At 35.8% G+C, this 21,843-nt stretch overlaps 2 protein-coding genes across 3 annotated transcripts in view; one reads left to right on the plus strand and one right to left on the minus strand.

The window, feature by feature from the left end:
• Positions 1–21,843, minus strand: part of NMBR (neuromedin B receptor) — an 84,750-nt gene that overhangs the window by 49,174 nt on the left and 13,733 nt on the right. Inside the window, exon 1 of one of the 2 annotated variants that reach the window (XM_038526192.1) lies at positions 6,314–6,640. The exons of the other annotated variant lie outside the window; for it this stretch is intronic. The gene's annotated coding sequence lies outside the window, so the exon portion shown is untranslated. Of the gene's footprint in view, positions 1–6,313; positions 6,641–21,843 lie in introns of those variants that run through there. 2 annotated transcript variants of the gene reach the window in all.
• Positions 7,772–21,843, plus strand: part of VTA1 (vesicle trafficking 1) — a 65,594-nt gene continuing 51,522 nt past the window's right edge. Inside the window, exon 1 of the mRNA XM_038526197.1 lies at positions 7,772–7,936. Coding sequence (XP_038382125.1) covers positions 7,825–7,936 — 112 coding nt within the window. The 5' untranslated portion in view covers positions 7,772–7,824. The remainder of the gene's footprint in view (positions 7,937–21,843) is intronic.

A 21,843-nucleotide genomic window follows, 5' to 3' on the forward strand; every position in this document is an offset into this window, starting at 1 on the left:
ATTTGCATTCATGTAAAATGTAACTTATTTAAGCACCAAAGTTGTAAATTAATCATTAAAAGTCATTCTATAGTTTGATCACTAACTTAAAGAAATGGAATAATTACATTTTTAATATTACACTGTTTTCTTGAAATTTTTAACATTAAATGATATGGTAATATAGCCAGCAAATAAATTAAAAATGCTATGGCAAATATTGTGAATGGTTTCCTTGTTTCTTGTTGAAAAAAAAAATCCTCTCACAGATACCCTAATAACTATAGCTTTTACGTTCAAGATTTTTGAACTGGAAAATTATATTTATATTGAATTAGACTTCCTAAAGAGCTATAAAATTATCTCAGAGAAATTTGTACCAGTTCAGCGTATTCTTTATATCTGCCTGCCTTACCAATAATCACCTCTATTTGATATCATTTAAAATTTTTATGTATGACTACCTTGTATTGATGCCTTATTAGCAAAGAAAGTATAGTTAGTCAAATCTTGAGGATTTCAATTTTTTTCTTAGGCATTATTTAGCCTATGTTTAATACCATGTATTTCTAGATTTAGGATTTTAAGGCATTGAGATTTTTCTCCACAAAGAAAGCACAGGAGAAGAGCCAAGTTATTTTCACTTAGCAAAGAGCTGCTAAGAATTTGCTGTTATTTAACATGTACTGCATTAAGACTTCATATACAAAGATAACCCAGATTTAGTGCCTTTATGAGATATTTAGTGAGTGGTCTGGTGGCACCCTAAAGAGCAGGGACTGTGGAAATAGCCTACCCTGAAAGCAAGAAGTATTGATTCACCTTCTTTGTTTAGAATCTCTGGCCCTATGTGCTAAGAAACAGCAGCAATATTTATTCCACTTTGTTATTATTTTTAAATTCTCTGTAGATGACACACCTTTTATTGCCTACACTCAGGGTGGATTGCTTTCACCAATCGTCCCACAAACACATTTATCTTCGATCTATTTTCCTGTACCTTTGGAAGGCTGGTAATTTTTTTTACTCGATGCCTGATATTATATGTTTTACTTTGTTGGATACAAGATATTTTTGTCTCCCCATGAATATTCTTCTTTTAAATTTAATTTATTTATTTATGAGAGACACAGAAAGAGAGGCAGAGACATAGGCAGAGGGAGAAGTAGGCTCCATGCAGAGAGCCTGATGTGGGACTAGATCCCAGGACTCAGGATCACGCCCTGAGCCAAAGGCAGATGCTCAACCTCTGAGCCACCCAGGCGTCCCTTCCCATGAAGATTCTTAAACTTTATTCTGGAGCACAGTTACGTTACTTGCAAATGGTTGATCCTCTGTGCTTCCTTTTAAGTTTTCTAGATAGAACCAGTGTAGCTCTCTCTGAAGGGCTAATTTTGCCACCCTACTAAGGCAAATCTTTGCTGAGTACTCTATAAGATAACCTTTTGGTATTTTGGAAATGTTATCTTTCCACCACACTCAAAATTCTATCCTCAAGCGGGTTGACTCCTGTTAGTCCATTTAGACTGTTATTGACAAGATATCATAGATTGGATGGCTTATAAACACAGAAATTTATTTCTCACAGTTCTAGAGGCTGGAAGTCTGAGACCAGGAGGCTAGCACAGTCAAGTTCTGGTGAGATCCGTCTTCCAGAGTTACAATCTTGTCCTGGGTCCTCACATGGTTGAAAGAAGGTGAGGGAACTCTCTGGGGTTCCTTTTATCAGGCACTAATCCCATTCATGAGGGCTTTACCCTCATGACCTAATCACCTCCCAAAGGTCCAACCTTCTAATATCATCTCATTAGATGTTAGGATTCTAAAATATGAATTTGAGGAGGGGCACAAACATTCTGTTTATTGAATTCTGATTGCTACATAAATTGCTGTGGCTACAGGAAACAGGTCTTTGAGGTAGCAAAAGAAAGAAGGGAGAGGGTAGCACAGGACATCCTCCCTCTTAGGATTTTTCTCAGGAAAGACTTCCTCAAACCCCCACCCCCACCCCGCAACGGAAAAAAACAAAACAAAACAACAGGCTCCCCCTTCATGTTACTGCCCACTCATAGGCGAACACCTATTTATTCTTATTCTGATTCATCCTCTAGTAAATTGTTAAAGTATGATTCTTTGTAAAGAGATTTTCTATCTTGCCTGTTGTGAAAAGCAACAGGTCTCAATCTTGTGAGTATCTTGGTTACTGTTTCTTTCAATGTTTTCAGTCGTTCTTTTCCTTGAAACATATTTAAAGACGTTTCACTGAGCAGGACTCAGTTGGAGACCCTTTACAGATCTCTGGAGCGGTCTCGCTTTGCAATTCTCTCCTCTAGGGTAGTCTGTCCTGCAAAATCTAACCTCCTTGGCAGCTGCCCTCCCCCCGCCCCCATCTCCTCACTAGACAGGTGATGGCATTTCTAAGCCACCATAGAAACCCTACTTGCCTCTGCTTCTTTTCAGCAAATAGTATAAATTGTTATGTTTCAAGATACAGATCCAGTGAGAGAGTTGGTTTGGATAAGCTTTTTAATTACTTAATGATCTACTATTTTATGATTTTGTTTGGTTGGTAACTATATCAGGATTGTTAGCACACAGTTATACACTCCTGAATAACAAATGATAAACATACATATGGCATTTATACAGTGTAAATATAAAGTATTCATAAAAAAGATTTTTCTACCAAAATGCAAATGTAGTAAAATTAATAAGACTGTCAGTATTTTATAAACAGCTCATAGATCAAACAAGGTAATTTAAACTGAAATTTTTCTGTATTTAAAAATGAATAACAGGGCAGCCTGGGTGGCTCAGCGGTTTAGCACCGCCTTCAGCCCAGAACATGAACCCGGAGACCTGGGATCGAATGCCACATCAGGCTCCCTGCATGGAACCTGCTTCTCCCTCTGCCTGTGTCTCTGCCTCTCTCTCCCCCTCTCTGTCGCTCATGAATAAATAAATAAAATATTTTTAAAAAATAAATAAATAAAAATGAATAACAACAGTCAGAGTACTACATATTGAAACCCATGAGATAGGACCAAGTCTGTAGTACACAGAAAATTGACAGCTGAAAATATATTTATTATTAAAAAGAAATATTAAATATAATTTAAAAAGTAAAAATAAGAACTAGAAAGTAAACCTAAAAAATACAAAAATAGTTTAATAAGGTAAAAGGCAGAAAGTACAGTAATAAATTAGAAAATATAAGAAAACAATTATAAAATATATACAAAATGGTAATGGAAAATAATAATAAAATAGATAAACATGGTGAATCAAATTAAGTACGGAGGTATACTATTAAAAGATTCTCATATGTAAAGCTGTATATTATCTCTTGAAGTAGACTGTGATAATTTAAAGATGTATACTGTAACATATAAGATAACCGGTAAAACAAAACAACAAAATTTGGGCTAAAAGCCAACAAAGGAAATTAAATAAAATCATAAAATTAATTAACATTCAATTCATCCAAAAGATGGCAGAAAAGAGGAAAAGGAAACCAAAAAATGATAGGGAAAATTGAAAGCAATGACAAGGCAGTAGGCCTAAATCTAAAAATATCAATAGTAACAATAAATATAAAAAGTATTAGCACCCTAAACAAAAGCAAAGATTGTCCAGATGCATTTTTTTAAAAAACTAGACCAAACAACAAGAACACCACTTTAAATATTTTTGAATATTTAAAGATTTAGTATTTAAACCATTCAAATATTTTTACAAATAGATAATAAGATAAAATGGAAAAAGATATATCATGCAAAAGCATAAGAGAGCTGAAGTTGCTATAATATGAGAAAACTCAAGTAGATTTCAGGACAAGGGAGAATGGCAGGTATAAAAAAGACATTTAATAGTGATTAAAGTATAATTTCATCAGGAAGCAGAACACATGAACACCAATAAAAAATAAATTAAAAAAAAAAAAAGGAAGCAGAACACTTCTAAATGTTTGTCACCAGTTACAGAGTAGCAAAATGCATGAAACAAAATCTGACAAGATTCGGAAGAGAAATACATTCAGTTACAATTAGAGATTTCAACACCCCTTTCTCACTAATCAGTTCACAAATTAGAAAGAACATCAGAGAGGATATGGGAGATTTACACGTTACTGATAACTGACTTGCACTGATTGATATTTTCAGAACCTTTCACCTCACCCCAGCAGATCATATATTTATATATTTTCATGTACATGTGGAACATTCACCAAGAGAGACTCTTTGCTGGGTCATAGGAAAGTCTGAAGGAATGAAATCATACAGAATATGTTAGTTGATGGAATTAAATGAGAAGTCAATAAAAATAAGATATCAGGAATATATCCAAATATTTGAGAAACTACCAATACAATTCTATTGGCCCATAGATCAAGGAAGAAATTAGGTGGAAATTGAAAACCACTATAAACAAATGCTAATGCAAACACAGTTTCTCAAAATTTGTGGAAAGCACATATGTGGAAAGCATAAATATTCTGTTAGAAAAAAATAAGTTATAAAGTGATTTAAACCTCTCACCTTAAGAAATTATGAAAAGAATAGCTTAAATACAAATTAAACAGAAGCAAAATAGAAATAAAAGCACAAAAACCCTGAAATAGAAAACTGAATGACAATAGGGAAAAAAATCAATGAAACAAGAAGTGGTTCTTTGAAAAGATTTGTAAAATTGATAACATTTCTCGCTTAGACAGATTGGGATGATAGAAGAAAAAATGAAAATGACCACCATCATAAATGAAAAAAAGAGACATCACAATCAAATACTTAAATGATCATAAGGAAACATCAGGAACAATATTGTGTCAATAAGTTTGATACTTACATAAAATGGACACATTCCTTGAAAGGCACATATTACTAAAAACTTAACAATTAAACAGAAATATGAATATCTTTATACTTATTAAAGAAATCACCTTTAAAATAAAAGCCCTTCCCACAAAGAAAATGACAGACCCAGACAGTTTCACTGGTGAATTCTATCCATGCCTTCCCCTAACTTGCCAAGATCAAGCCCCAACCTTGAGGATGACGTGTTATCCTTCAGTAATTGTTCAGAGCTGGAGAGAGGAGAATTTACGTCTTTCTTCATAGTAATTTCTTTATTATAAAACATTAACAAGAAGGAACAACCTCATGTTACTAATATCTATTTTCTTTTACACTATAATTTTAATGTGCCGTTTTGCTAACGGTCTCTATTAGTTTTCTTCCTCACATCAATACTCCTCTTTTGATAGGAGTACAGGGCTCGAAAAGAAGAGAGCGTGTGTTGGCAGATGGACTAAAATCCAATTTTAACTATTTCACTTTACTTATTTTGCCCCTTTCTTCCTAGAATATCTGCAAATGAGAAAGAGACCTGAGAAACCTCCAGTCCCAAAAGGAAAGATCAGAAGAATAACAGGAAGATATAGCTCTCTCTAGGACTAGGAACACATGATTTTCAGACATAGGATCATTCAACTGGAAAAATACAAAATACAAGGCTATATTGGTCTAGAGAGACATTAAAGTCAAGCATTAGTGGTTAGATTCATAGGCTCTGAAACCAAAGCACACGGATTCTAATACCAAACACTCGTATTTACTGACTGTGATCTGACTGACGTTACATAACTTCTAAGTGCCTCATTTTTCTTATGCGTAAAATAATGAAAATGATAATACCTTCTTCATAGGATTGTGGTAAAGATTAAATCAGTTGATGTAAAGTTCCTAGAAACATACATGTAATAGATACTCAGCAAAAGCTAGCTAGTTATTGTTACTTTGTTGTGGCAGAGGTGAGGTAAAAGGATTCATAGCCTGTGATCAATTGCAGTTTCTGGTCAAGGCAATCAGGACAGGAAATCTAACTTAAAGAGAGTGAAGAAGGCTTGAAACATCAGCTACATATTGATGCTGTATTAGGGCACTGGTCCTCAACCCTGGATATACCATCATATTTCCTGAAGATTTTTTAAAAGAACTAATATTTAGACTCCAACCCAGAACAATTGTATCTGGGTGCCCGTGGCAGCCTGTATATGAGACTAAAAACAACAACTTCTTAGGTGAACTTCAAGGACAACCACAGTTGACAGTCAAGAACAGGAAAAGAATAAATGATCAGTCATAAGGACAGAGAGATGACATTTATGGTTATCCCACTCTACTTTCGTTCCTCTACCAATCCAACTATTCTGACTGGAAGTTTGGATAGTGAAAATAAGAGGAAAGAGAAATCATACTGTCTTTGACCCTTCAGGCTGCTATAACAAAATACCACAGACTGGGTAGTTTATAAGCAATAGAAATTGATTTCTTACAGTTTGGAGGGCTGGAAGTTCAAAATCCGGGTTCCAGTTCAAAATCAGGTTCTAGTGAGACCCCTCTCCTAAGGTGGAGACTTCTAAGAAAGTTGCTTTCTTCTTGTATCCTCACCTGGTGAAAGGGCCCTCTGAGTCTCTGGGGTCTCTATCACAAAGGCATTAATCCCATGTATAAAGGCCCTGCCAGGATCACTGCTCAAGGACCCCACCTCCTAATACCATCACATCGGGCCTTAGGTTTCAACATACGAATTTTAATGAGACACGAATATTCAGTCTGTAGCTCATACATTCTCAAGTGGTAGTGAATGTGTTCCTGAGATTGGGGAGAATAGAGGACTCTGTTTCTTGTCAGGTGGAAAAAAAAAAAAAAAGGCAGACCCAGAGTAAAGTAAAGGATGTGCAGCTGAGGTAATAATAAAAATAGAGCAGTTTCTGCAGGGGTGGGGGGAGTGGGGAGGACGATCTGATAATTAGGGAATAGCAGGCAGGGCAAATTTCAGAGCTTGAGATATTTTTCCCTTGGAGACGGTGTGATGTCAATGAAAACTAGTTTTATAGGATGAACCTTCAAAATTGGTCAGTGAGAAAAAAAAAAGCAATAAAGATGGTTATTAGAGGCGGCTAATAAGTGTAAATAAAGTCCTGGAAAATGGCATAATGGGATGTAAGAGGAAAAGAATTGAAGTCACTGACGGTAGAAGGAAAAGTTGATGCTTACAGTGGTATGAGTCAAATCCTGGGCAAATTATTGATCATTCTCCTGAAATAAATGATCTTCAGGTTACTCATTCACTAGTGTATACCTATCCAGTTCGAACAAAAATTCATTTTGCTTTAAGCCTAATGTGCTTAGTATTGAAAAAAATTCTGGTTATTTTATCCAATATGTCAAGATAGAAGAATTCAATATAAAAATTTCAACAGACCATCTTTCATCTTCCACAATTGCTGAATTTAAAGCTTCCAAAATCAGTAAGGCTTCTAAGGATGCTATTAAGATAATCTGAGAAATTGGAAGTGATAATTTCGGAAAGATGTCAAAGGCAATTCACACCTTTACTCTTCCTCCCAATCAACAAACTATTCTTTTTTTGTTTTGTTTTCCCCCTTTCTACCTTCCATTTCGCTGAAAGAGAGGAAGGAAGGAGGAAAGAAGGAAGGAAGGAAAAGAGGGGGAAAGGAAGGAAGGAAGAAGAAACGAAAAAAAGGCCAGAAGGGCGCTACCAAGTAAAACAGAAACGCTTTTCCCTCCCACCCGCAGCCAGCAGAGAGCGCTGATGCCACAAGCGCCACCACCGCAGAGCCGCTTAGCCTTGTCTGGGTTCTAACCGCCAAGAGCCAGGTACGCTGAGCTTGTCCCTGCTGGCAGCCCGTCGTTGACTTGCCGTCGCTTAGCAACGGGAAAGTGGGCGGGATTTGCCCTCGCGTTCTTGCGCGCGACCTACCAGACGGAAGCGGAAGTGTCGGTGGCGCGCGAGTAGGAAGTGGTGATTCCTGGAATAGAGATGGCCGCGCTTGCTCCGCTGCCCCCACTCCCCCCCCAGTTTAAGAGCATACAGCATCATCTGAGGACGGCTCAGGAGCATGACAAGCGGGACCCTGTGGTGGCTTATTACTGTGAGTCTTTCCGAGTCGCCGTGCCCCTCCTTACCCTCCAGGGCCCACACACCACCCCCTGTTTTTAAGCCAGGCCCCGCCCCTTCAGCTTTAGACCTGAGCTCTGACCTCTCTCGCCTGCCCTGGGAACACTGTGGGGCCCGCCCTTTTCAGGAATCGCCCCACCTCAGCTGCTCTCCGCCCCCTCGCAAACCCCAGAGTAGCAAAACGTAGAAAGAACAGTTGGTGTTCGCCGCCTCCTGGTCTTGCGCTTAACTTCCGAAACTGGCAAATAGGCTCATGAGCTAACACGATCTTAATTAAGGTTTTCCGTGTGTACTCGAGAGAGGCTCCTGTCTCGAAAATAACCTGGGTAATTAAGTCACTGTGTTGGGGCTGAAACGAAGGTGAGTGTCCCCAAGACAGTAAAGATGTGGACCAAAGGAAGGTAGACTAAATTGAAAACGTAGTAATAAGTGCGGATTAATTGTAACAACATGCACGCCCATCAAAAAACTCATAAATAGTAGTTGCTACGAAACTTAGCACTTGAATTTGACCATTTCCCCACCAATGAAAATTTTTTGTCTTCTCTGAATGATACTTGGAGGGGAGACATTTGGTAGAAATACTGTCACTTTGGTTGATTATGAGACATACAGTCCACAGATGATGGAGAACAGATTAGGTTGTTCAGACTTTTTCCTTTGCAGTAAGTCCAGCAATTTTATGTAAACTTTAAACTTGACTGCAGATAAACAAGTGACCAAGCATCCGTAATGTTCTGTAAAGGGTTGTTAGCATCGAAAAGTTCAATATAATGTGTCCTCCGTTGCGAATATTGTAAGGTTCACTAAAATCTGGTCTACTGTCTTCCCTACCATACTCCAGGACCCCATTTTCATTTCTCAAGTGTACAAGGCCCTTTCAAACCTCCCTGTTCTTCAGTTTCTTGGAATGTCTACTATTTTTTTCCCACTTGTCAAACGCCTCTTGATTCAAGATCGAAGTCAGATGTAACCCCTTCTTATAGGCAGTAAGTTGATTATCTTTAGGCTGAACCTCATTTTGTTCAATCATACATACAGTATTATTTCCATATTTGTTTTTCCAGTTCCTCAAGTAGGGACTATTAATCATGTATTCACCTTGTCTTTATTGAGCTGCTTCCTGTATCAAGTATTACCAGGCACCGTGGCGGCAGTTCCTGCATCCATGGACCTTATACACAAGTGGGGAGGAGGGGGGAGATTAACGGTAAAATGAGTATATTATATGGAATGTTAGAAAGTTTTGAAGAAAAAGCAGGGGGAAAGAATAGGGAGTGTCATGAATGAGGTGAATGAGGTGTCAGGGAGTAAGGAGGGGATTACACTTTCAAGGTACTCAGGGAATGCTTCACTGAGTTCACTGCTGAGCAAGGACTTGAAAGGCATGAAAGGCAGGCTTTGCATCATTGGAAAAGAGTATTCTCTGTAGAGGGAATAACATGCAAAAGTCACAAGGCTGGGGCTTGAAGGAGGATCAAGGAGCCCTTTGTAACTACAGTGGATAGAGCAGTAGGTCAAAGAGGTAATTTCTTACAATGAAGTAGGAACCCTTGTTCTTGTCTGAAACTAATTCCTATTCATGAGCTCAGTATTATATACCTTTGTGATTAGCGAGGGACTTTTATTTTCTGTGTCATCATCCTCTCCTTTTTGCTGTTTCTTTCTAAACTTGCCCCAGTTTCCCTTATTTAAAAAATAGACTAAAATAAAAAGATCTCACTGTGACATTCTCCTAAAGTTATAATCCTGTCTGCCTAACTTCAAGGTTAGCTTGAAATAGTTGTCGGTGTTGTCTTTACCTCCTTATCTCATAGAGCCTTTTCAGCTCATTGCAGCACGCTTTTCATGCCCTTTTTTTCACTGAAACTGCTCTCAGCAGGGCCGTGGACAAACGTTTTCATTGCTAAATCCAAGTGGTACTTACAAAATATTTTTGCTATGAAACGTGTGCATATTAAAGAACAGTACAATATGTATATACAGTTTAAGGAATAATAAAATGAACATCAAGATACCCACCGTATTTGAAGTTATTAGACTTTATAATTTTTGCCAATCTGATGAGCATGAAATTCAAGCTAAATTTGCAATTCACTGAGTCTTAATGAGGTTGAGCATCTTTTCATATGTTAATTACTATTTGTGATTTCTCCTTTGAAATACCTATTTATTGTTTTTGTCCATTTTTAAAATTTCAGTGTTTGTTTTTTCTTAACAGTGTAGATACTGCTCATTTGTTACATGCTTTGCAAATGCTTTCTCCAAGTTCATAGTTTGACTTTTCACTCTATTTATGAAGTCCTTTGATGTTCAAAAGTTCTTAATTTAGAATATAGCCAATTTATCACTTTCATGACTTTTGTTCTGATTTTCTAGGACTTGATTTGTTTTCTTGTTTGGATTTATAGGTGGTGTCTTTGATAAATTCTGGAAAATTCTCTACTATTATCTCTAGAGGAATTTTCTTCTGAAGTTTTCATTAGACGGGCTGCACTTTTCTCCTTTTTTGTCTCTTAATGTTTTCATGATTTGCATCCCTTTGTCTCTGTGCTGCATTCTGTTGTATAATTTCTTTAGGTCTGTGTTTACTTCATATATCCATTTATTGAATTTCTAGCTTCATATTTTATTTCTGGATGTTCTCTTTTTTTGTTGTTGTTTTTAAATCAGCCTAGCCATTTCTGATAGCCTTTTGTTACTATCTTTTAAACACTCTTATTTCTTTAAACACTTTAAAAATATTTAATATTTGCTATCTCATAATTCCTGTAGCTGCTATATATGTGGGTCTGATTCTGTTATGTAGCAGAAGACTGCTCATTGTGTGACTTCTTGTGTTTTGTGCTCTACACATACCAGCCAGTGTTCTTCAAACTTTGGTATGCAAGAAATTCTACAGGAATCATCTCCCCAATTCTTAACCTCTGTATTTCTTCTCTGACAAAGCTCCTTTGATCAGGGTAGCAAAGTAGTATACTGCTTCTTTTTTTCCCACATCCTGTTCACAATTGCCCTTCTACTTTAAAGAAGAAAGACATACTCTCATGTATCATGAATATTTTTATGGTATGTTGCCCTGGGAAAGAAGGTGAAAAACCTTCCAGGGTGTCCAGAAAAAAGGGACAATTTAAATTACTGGTGAAGTGAAGTCTCTTAATTACGGTGTTAAGGAGAGCTTCCTGTCCTTCCCTGTCTTGTGTGGAAGAACATCAGAGCAAAGAATAAGCTTTTATTTGAAAATGCTGGGCATGAGAAGGGATGTCAAAAGCAACATTCTAATTTGGGGAATGAGGATGGAACATTTTATAAGGGGGAAGAGGAAGAATCGTCCTTAGATATTAGTAGCCATTATTTGATCTTTTGGGACTTTATCCAGAGGGGTGGACAGGGGAACAGTTTGGTACAGGTCATGTAGGAGTGTGAAAAGCTTTAGTTGTGGAGGCGAGGACATGGAAGGACTACAATGAAAAAGTCTCTTTCAGAGGTCTCACACTTAGAAATATATCTGTTAAGGGTAAAGCTTCATGTTAAAACCTGGCCAGTATTGCAGCGTTCTGAATTCACAAAATGTAAAAAAGTTTTCATGAAATGACTTAATTTCATGAAATTTATTTTCACTTATTCACTATTCTATAACTTTATTCACTATTATAAGGAATGTAATTCCTGTTATAAGAGCAAAACCAAAGGAGAAATGCTGAAGTGAGTAGTGCCTTGTTTCAATCCAAGTGACATAAAGATCTGTGGTTGAGTGAAATTTTGGAATTAGAAATCAGATGAGATGAGACAAATGGGGACATGGGTTAACATATTTGTTTGAATTGGAAAAGTAAGTCATAATTTTCTGAGAAAGTAAGCCTCCACTGGCTGACTGGCTTAGCATTAACAGCAGGTTTTGCCATTTATGTTATATGGTAGATGTTCTCAAACTAAATGAGCGTAATCCTCAGTTCTGAGGTGGTTTTTTTGTTTTTTGTTTTTTTTTCCCCCAGAAATACATGTTTTACAACAAGTGATAAAGGAAAAACATCTTAATTGGTTTTGAGTTTTGTTTTATTTTTTTGTTTTGTTTTCTTTGCCAGAGGATGTTGAAATGAACAATATTTCAGTTTTCCCAATCCTATCATAGTGTCTTAAAATAATCCTGTCTCAGTGTCATAAAAGAAAATGATGAATCTTTCTAAGATTTCTTTTTGTATGCTTCACAGAATTAAAAAAAAATTAATGATTTTAATGATGGGGTGACAAATTCTTTTTTAGCTTTAAAACAAATTTTGAGGCTGACCTATATGAAATGTCAGCTAAGGGATTATTAAAAATAATATTTGATAATAAGTGATTATCTGCTTTTAAGCCAATAACCCAGAAAGAATTAAAAGAATTCAGTGATGAAACTTCCATTCTCATCTGCTGCTTTATGTGAATCAAGTTTCTCCTGTGTTAAATTTCTAAAAATTAAAGTGGGAATAAAACCAATGATTAAAAAAAAAACAATGATTCTGTATGATAGTAAATCATATTGATTCCTAGATACACAGTTTAGCTCATTATAAGGTGCATTTCCAATAAATTTTACCTTTTCTTTTTATTTTTTATTTCTTCTTATTTTTTTAAGATTTTTTTTATTTATTCATGAGCAACAGAGAGAGAGAGAGAGAGAGAGAGAGAGAGAGGCAGACCCACAGGCAGAGGGAGAAGCAGGCTCCATGCAGGAACCCCGACGTGGGACTTGATCCCTCATTCTCCAGGATCAAGCCCTGGGCTGAAGGTGGTGCTAAACCGCTCAGCCACCCGGGCTGCCCTACCTTTTTTTTTTAATGAGTATTGTAATATGTAATGTTGCCATTGTTTTGATCAATTACTCATTACAGTAATCACATAATTTTAACACTTAGAGGAAATCCATAGGAAAAATTTTCGTACTTAGCATCTTATCTCACAGGAAATTTTCATAAATTTAGACTTCAATTTCAATGCCTTTTTTGTTGCAGAGAAATATGATAATCAAGTTAGAACTTTTCGAGCATACAAATACATTCTTTTATAATATAATTCTATAGGATAAGTAAATGGAAAAGGTTAAAAAAAGTAATAAAATGAATTATTTCTGACTCTTAAAGAGCTTTATGTGATCTAAAATAGATTATGATAATCAAATTGTTATGATACGGTTGAAAGTGATACAATTTTTAGATGTCTATTTCATATACAGAAATTGCATCTTTTATACCATTTTAACCATTTTTAACCATCTGATGAAAAGTGGTAGATACCAACTTAAAAATGGATGAAGGGAAACATTTCTATAATCTTAGTGCAAACAGTTTTCTAAATTCCTAGAGCAAAGAATTTTTGATGAGAAAAATCAAGATTATTATGCTGAAGTACTTGCTGACTGGTGTAAAGCTCCATTATTCTTTTTTACTTCTGGGGCTTTATATATGTTGTTCTTTGCCTGGAATCTCTGACTTCCTCTGAACCTGGCTAACTTACTGATTCAGTACAAATTACAGTTTTTGCAAGCTGCTTTCCATTACCTGCTAAGGGTTGTCTAGAAGCTGTTCCTATGTGCCCCTCATCTGAGTTACATTGTGTTAGAAACACCTGTTTACCTTTTGATCTTCTGGATTCTCCCAGAGGACAGGAATTACTGTCTTATTTTCTCTCACCACTGGATACATAACTGACATTCATAAATATTTAATAAATGCCATCTCTATAAATGTTATTAATATTTCCCTAGAGTGTAAGCTCTGTGAGAGCAAGAAGTATGTCTTACGTTGATCTTTGAATCTCTAACTCTTAAGATAGTGCCTAAGATGTGATGGATGTGTGCAAATTTTGTCTGGTGATTGAATAAATGAACTTTATAGTAGCTATGGTAATTTATGTCTTTTAACAGGTTCTAATTACAGTAATGGAATGTAATGGAAAGAATTCCAATGCTCTGGATTTTATAACTTACTATGTTTTAGATTGTCATAGGTATGTTCTCACAGGACATACCTACTGTGTGTGCCTCCTCCATTTCAGTATTATTTCTAAAAATGTTTTCTCTCTAGTCTTAGGGTGAATACTCTAGTGTTTTATCATTTTTTAAATTATTACCTTAATATTTCTGTATTATTTTCTGTTTGGTCTTTTGTTTTCTTTTTAAATCAGGAATGTATTTGGAATGCTATAGATAAATTACTTTTTTTTTTTTTTTTTTTTTTTACTATTTGTACAAGTGCTAATATGCTTATGCTTGCTTCTTTGAACTTATTAATGTAGTGCGTAATAAAATAGTAAATGTCCTCTTATTTGAAACACTCCTCCATTTCCTGGTAAGAATCCTGTTTGTTTGTTTGTTTTTTATTAAACTTTTTATTTTGAGGTAATTCTAAATCCACATGCATTTGTCAGAAATAATGATCCTCTGCCTTTTAACCCATGTCTTAGAGTTGTAATAACTTGCAAAACTATACTATTATGTCAGTATATTGACACTGACAAAAATCCACCAATCTTACTCAGGCTTCCTCAGTCTTATGTGTATTCCTGTGTGTGTGTGTGTGTGTGTGTGTGTGTGTATGTGTGTGTTAATTTCTAAACAGTTGGTCAGGTATAGGTTCCTATATCACCAGTCAAAATAGACAACAGTTGCCTAAGAAACCCTCCTTACTTTCTTGTAGCCACACCTCTATCTCCTCAACCCTACCGCACTCCTGTCCCCTGGTAGCCACTAACCTAGTCTCCATTTCTAAAATTATATCACTTAAAAAAATCCCATGTTAATGAAATCATACATTTCATACCCTTTTGGAATTGACTTTTTTTCCACTCAGCAAGTAATAATTGCCTGGAAAGTCATCTAAGTTGTCACATGTATCAATAGTTTGTTTCTTTTTTAATGCTCAGTAGTATCCCTTGGTATGTATGTATCAGAGTAACAGTTCAGCCATTGAAGGACATTTGGCTTGTGCTTTGGTCTGAATATTTGCCTTCTCCCTCCCCATTCATGTTGAAATCCTAATCCCCAAAAGTGATGAGTAGTAAAGTAGTAGGTGAGCCTTTGGGACATGATTAAGCCATAAGGGTGGAGCCCTCCTGAATGGGATTAGTACTGTTAGGAGAGTCTACACAGAGCTCCCTACCTTCATAGTGTTTATTTTATAAGAAATTGGCAAACTATTTTTAAAAGGATTGGCTGTACCATTAAACATTTCAGTCAGCAACATGAGTGATGAATGACCCAGTTTCTCCACATTATCATTTAGTATTTGGTGTTTCACTCTTTTTTATTTTAAAAAGTTCTAATACTTATGGCTTTAATTTTTATTTACCTGATGGCTACTGAAATTAATATTTTTTCTTGTGCTTATTAACTGTGTATCACCTTCAGCAAAATGTCTGGTTTTGCCCCTCCCCCCTTTTGCCTTTATTTGGTTTTGAGAGTTCTTAATATATTGTAGTTACTAGTCCTTGTTGAGATACATGCTTTCAAGTATTTTCTCCCAGTCTGTAGTTTCTCTTTTGTCTTCATCACAGGGTCTCACAAAGTTTTAATTTTGATTGTGCCCAGTTTATTGTTTTTTCTTTTCTTTTTTAAAAAGATTTTATTTATTTATTCATGAGAGACACAGAGAGGTAGAGGCATAGGTAGAGGGAGAAGCAGGCTTCCTGTGGGGAGCCCAGGACCCCAGGATCACAATCTAAGTCAAAGGCAGACGCTCAACCACTGAGCCACCCAGGTGCTCCCCAGCTTTTCTTTTCTTAATACATGCTGTTGGTGTCAGGTCTTTGTATTTTATTGTGTATTTTTCTTAACATCCTAGTCTGTTCTGTTTTTCTCTCCCAAGAAGAGTTCCTAAGTAATACTGATTCAGCCTTTTAATTTTTTTAAGTATTATCATTGTCAGATTTTTAGTAACGAAACGATGTCATGCTAGTTTACTAAATATCGTTAAGATGGTCCTTGTATCTGATGTGGATTAAAACACAGTAGGTTTATCTCTTTCTTTAGCTTAAGGAAAAGTAATTGAGAGGTTTCTGGGTGGCTCAGTCAGTGGGTGTCTGCCTTTAGCTTGGGTCCTGTGTCTGGGATAGAGCCCGTCATTGGGCTCTCTGCTCAGAGGAGAGCCTGCTTCTCCTTCTCCCTGTGCCTGCTGCCTCCTCCCACTCCGATTGTGCTTTCTGTCAAATAGATAAAATCTTTAAAAAATGATAAAAAAGTGGGATCCCTGGGTGGTTCAGCGGTTTAGTGCCTGCCTTTGGCCCAGGGCGTGATCCTGGGGTCCCGAGATCGAGTCCTGCGCCAGGCTCCCTGCATGGAGTCTGCTTCTCCCTCCACCTGTGTCTCTGCCTCTCTCTCTCTGTCTGAAATAAATAAATAAATAAATAAATAAATAAATAAATAAATAAATAAATAAAGCAGAACTTTGTGCTGTTGGGGGGGGGATTATTTTATTTACTTATCAATTTATTCAATTTGAAATATTTTTGGTTTTAACCAGTATTGATATATTAAAGTTTTCTGGGATATTTCCCATTTCTGTCAGATTTACAAATGTATTAGGTAGACATTACAAATTTTTAAAGAGATTTATTGGTTTATTAGAGAGTGTGAGGGGAGGGTGTGGCAGGGGGTGGGAGAGAGAGGGAAGCAGACTCCCCACAACCCTGAGATCAGGACCTGAGCCCAAATCAATAGTTGGATACCTGAGCCACCCAGATGCCCCAAATTACAAAGTTAACCTTTTCTTGCTTCCCTCATATCTCTCACAATCAGTCAGTAAGTTTTTAAAAATTTACTTATCTCCTCAAGTTTCTTTGGTATATCATATCCTCATCCTCTACCCAAACTACTGACAGAGCTTCCTGGTTTCTACTTCAAACAGGTAAGCTCTTTAGCCACTAGAAAGATCTGCTTTAAGTGCTTAGTTTAAAAAGGAAAAGAAGTAAAAGAATGATAACATTGAGTATCAACATTTAGAAGTTCTGCATGACACCAACAGTATAATTAATTTAAAAAACATTGCAAGGGAAAAAATTTTCCAGCAGATGAGACAGAGGGCTGGTATAAAACACTCATACAAAACTATTTCATAAAAACTAAGATCCCCATAGATAAATGGATAAAGAACATGTATGTATGACTACTAAAGGAAGGAATGCTAATTATTAACATTGAGCTTAATTAGTAATATAAATTAAAATCACTTGTTTTGGCTGTAAAATTGTAACTCAGTGCGGATGATTATATGGTGAAATTCCCATTGACAAGGCCTTGTGAGTTCGTACAAAGTTTTGGAAAGCATTTTGGCAGAATGAATGGAGCTGTAAAATATTTGTAATTCAGTAATTTTGGTTTTAGAAAGCTTGTGCTTAGGAAATAATCACAAATATATTGAGAGCTTTATGTGGAGTCCTCTGGATGATTATACATTTGTGAAAAATGCAAAACAACCAAAATACATGTCATTGTGGAAATGGTTCGTTATGGCACTTTGGCACTTTTACTGGGTGGAAGGGAATATAATCAGTTAAGAATTACAGAGCATCTCATAACATGGGAAGAAGTTTATGTGAAAAAGCAGGATATAAAATTATATATATATGTGTGTGTGTATATATACACAAACACACAATATGAATTGAGGTTTTATTGTGTGTATATCTGGAGAAAGAGATTGTAACATTTAGGTTCAAGGTGAGTTTTTCTTCTGTATTTTTTGTTTATTTTCTGTTCTATAAGTGAACATGTTCCATACCATAGGTTTATTTTTTTTCCATACCATAAGTTTAAAAACAAAGCATTTATTAAAGACAAATTCATTTTTGAAAGCCACCTATATAGTAGCTCCATATATGAGTGCTCTTAGTGATTTGAACTTGAATCATCTTTAGCAGGTTTTTTGTTTTGTTTTGTTTTGTTTTATCCCTAAAGATTGATTCATTTACTTGAGGGAGAGACAGAAAGCAGAGGGAGAGGGAGACAAGCAGAGTCCCTACTGAGCCAGGAGCCCAGTGTGGGGCTCTCAATCCCTTGACCCTGAGATCATGACCTGAGCGAAGTCAAGAATCAGCCGCTTAACTGACTGAGCCACCCAAGATACCCCTTTAGCAGTTCTAATCAAGGTGGATTTTAATCTGTTTCTGGAACCTTTCTCATTTTCTGTTGTCTTCAGAGCCTTCCAACATTGTATTCTCCTCTGGCTTCACAACTCTTTCGTTCTCCCAACACACTGGATTTTATCCTTAGGCACTAACTTGAATGTCACTTTTTCAGGGAGACCTCCTAAACTTCCTAAGGTGCTTTTTTTCTGTGTTCTCTCTGTGTCTTGTGTGTCTTACATTAATTGCTTTTCATTTATCTAATTGTGCTTTCAGGGTTTAAACTTCAGGCTTGCACCCTTGTAGGTGCTTTTTAATTTATTTACTGTGCCTCCCAGTGCTAGGCCACTAAAGATATTTACATAAAAAAGAAAACGTGCTCAAAAAATGTTTGTTAAATTGACCAGGATTTTAAGGCATCAGTGTTCTGTTCCCTAAAGGGAACTAGGGACACAGGGTTGTCACTGAATAAAGAAGACAATTAACATTCTTGTAGCTCTTCCCATTTGCTTTCTTTCAGGATATCTGATTTGAACCCCACAATAATTCCAGTTCTTCTATTAGTAAGTGATAGAACCAGGAACTGAATGGCATGCTAGATGAGAAATAGTTATATGTAAAATTGTTGATAGCAGGTAGTAATTAGAAAACTAGTTATGGAGTGAATGAGAGAGAGTAAAGGGTCTAGTCATACTGGTGAAAAATGAAAGGAGGGCAGAAAGGCAATGCAGTAATCTGGGAGATTTCTAATAAGTGGAGAGTAGAAATGGAGGACAGGCTTGATGTTATTAACATAACTCTGAGCAACATGTGTTTCTGTTTTTGCTCCCCCTTTAATGAAGCCAGAAAATTTTTGAGTCTCTACTAAATTGAACACCATATGGTAAATATTTTGATTCTTTCAGATTTGGTGTTATGGATAAAGTTAAACCCATAAATATTCCTTCCCTTGAAATTTAGTTAAGTAGTTAAGCATAGTTTCAAGTGTGATTTTTTAAAGTTTCCTCTAGGGGGTGACGGTGTATAATTAACAGACTTTCAGTGAAAGTGTGTAAGTGTTCTTTCAGAGTAATTTGTTTATATGATTACAGGAAAATTAAATACACTCGTTCAGGAAGTTGTAAATACGTATGGATGTTTCAACTCTGAGATGTTACAGGTGTAAAAATTTAGTGTACTAAATAATATTGGATTTTTTAAACTTATGTGTTAAGTATGATGGATTTTAGGATTAATAATCAGTTGCCTATTTTTTCTGTTGTTAATCATGCAGGGATTGGATCTTTTAGTGCTAGTGAGACATACTACCCAAACCAATAAAAATGAGACATTTCTTTCTCCTTTTTTACTGGTGTGATTAATTGAAGCCCATAGTCCTGTTGTTTAAATACTTATTTTTTATTATAGGCTGACTCAGTATACTTTACTGTAGCAATGACAGGTTAATAATGAAAACACACAAAGTTGAATACCTGGTTTATCCATTAACATTCCATTTATTTACCATATGTTTGTTTTTGTAGACGTGCTGCTAACATGAATTTTATTTTGTAAAAAGTGGTCATTTTAATAGTTACTCCTTTTTTTGAGTGAAGTAAATCAGTTTTTAGACTCTCAGCCTGTCCCTGAAGTTAAAGGGAGGGGTCAGTGGTGTCAAGTAATTCGTCCTTAACTGTCATTGTCTTTGTTTGGCACCCAGGCAAGTTTAAAGCATCTTTGTAAGTTTCATTTTTATGACAGTTATGTTTGATGTTCAGAGTGAAAACTAACTCTTGAGCAGTGCATTATAATATAAAAGAGGTTTCATTGCTTAAGTTCCTGTTTTCATTCAATTTGTCATTTATTTTTCTGTGGGTTCTCAAGGTTTTTTGGTTAGATTTTTTTTTTTTTAAACCTTAGTTACTGCTTCTCTTTGGAAGCACTTTGGATTCTATTGTGTCTCCACTAGGGGTTTATTATATTCCCTTTTGTTTTATTTTTTTTAGTGATTGCTCTAGTGTTTACTAACCTTATCATAGCCTACTATCATATAATATACTGCCTCACATTCAAGGTAAGAACTTTACTTTTTTTTTTTTTCCTTCTCCAGTCCTTTGGCTAAAGTTGTTGCATGTATTACTTATAAATATGTCATTAACCCTACACTATATTTTAATTTCTTTAGTTGTCATTTTTTAAAAGAATTTTATAAAATGAGGAAATAAAATTTTGAAATATTGTCCCACATAATTACCATTCTCAACACTTGCTACTCCTCTCCTTAGATCCAACTTTTAAATCTGGTATCATTTTCTTTCCTGTTGAAAAGTTTTATCATTTCTTATGCAGGCTTGCTGCAGGTGAATTCTTTTTGTTTCTATTGTGTGAAACAAGCTTTTATTTCATATTTATTTTTGAAAGATAGTTTTGCTGGGTAAGGAATTTTAACTTTTCAGTTTTCATCAGAACTTACTTACTTACTTTCTTTCTTTCTTTCTTTCTTTCTTTCTTTCTTTCTTTCTTTCTTTCTTTCTTTCTTCCCTTCCTTCCTTCCTTCCTTCCTTCTTTCCTTCTTTCCTTCTTTCCTTCTTTCCTTCTTTCTTTTTTTTTGTGCCACACCTCCCCACCTATCCTCTTTGCAGAATCCAGTTACACATATGTTAGAACACTTGGTATTTTTTCCTAATTCACTGAGACTCTGGGTTTCTGTTTCTTTTTCTTTTCAATCCTTTTTACCTCTCTTCAAGTAGTTTCTATTGCTGTGTTCTGAGTTCATTTAATCTTCTGTGATGTCTCAACTACTATTAATTCTTTTTTTTTTTTTTTTTTTTCAACTACTATTAATTCTGTCCAGCAGATTTTTCATTTCAGATATTTTTCATCCAGACATTCCATTTGTGTTCATTTGTGCATGTTTTCTCTCCTCATTTTATTCATAGTTTCCATTAAATACTTCATCATGATTTCCCAGTAATTTAATATCACTCTCTGCTCTTTCTGTTGTTTTGTCATTGCTCAATCTTAATTGGGCTGTTCATATTTCCTGCTTATTGCCACCTGTAGTAACTTTGGATTAGTTGCAGGACGTTTAAGTTCTTGCATGTCTGGTTATTATGGCCTTTGAACAGATTTGATCTGGCCAACAATTAAGTTAGATGCAGTTAAGTATGATATGTTTGTGTCTTTGTTTTTAGTTTGGGGCAAGTCTAAAGTAGTTCTAAGGACCGAATGATCCTACTACCAAAGGATATCCCATTTGAGGTCTCTACTAAATATCTTGGGTAAGCATTTAGGATTCTCCATCCTTTTTGGAACTTGAATGCATCCCAGCTTTGGAAATGTGCTTTAGGGATGATCCAGCTCACAGTTTCTGTAGATCTTGTTTTTTTTTTTCTTGACTTTGTGGGTTTCATCTACATATGCACATCCTACTATTCAGTTTAGCCTCAAGTTTATCCCAGTACAGATTTCTAGGATTCTTTTCTGCATGGCTTCGCATCTTCGGAACTCTGCCCCTCCACTTAGAGTTATTTCAGTCATCTGAGCTTTAGTCTGTTTTCTCAACTCTACTAGACTGTATTCTGCTTAGGGCTCCCTCTCCCCACTCCTTAGTTTAGAATGTGCTTCCTGGAAGAATGCTGGACTGATCATTGGTGGAGTCATCTCATTTGTTTTTTCTCCAGGTGTCATGGTCTTTCCATCTGTTTCCATTTGTGAAAAAATGGTTCATATATTTTGTCTAGTTTTTTGTTGTTTATGGTGGAATGTCAAGTCTAGTTACTCCATCATGGCCAGGATTAGAAT

Source organism: Canis lupus, chromosome 1 (assembly GCF_011100685.1).
Source record: "Canis lupus familiaris isolate Mischka breed German Shepherd chromosome 1, alternate assembly UU_Cfam_GSD_1.0, whole genome shotgun sequence".
NCBI lineage: Eukaryota > Metazoa > Chordata > Mammalia > Carnivora > Canidae > Canis > Canis lupus.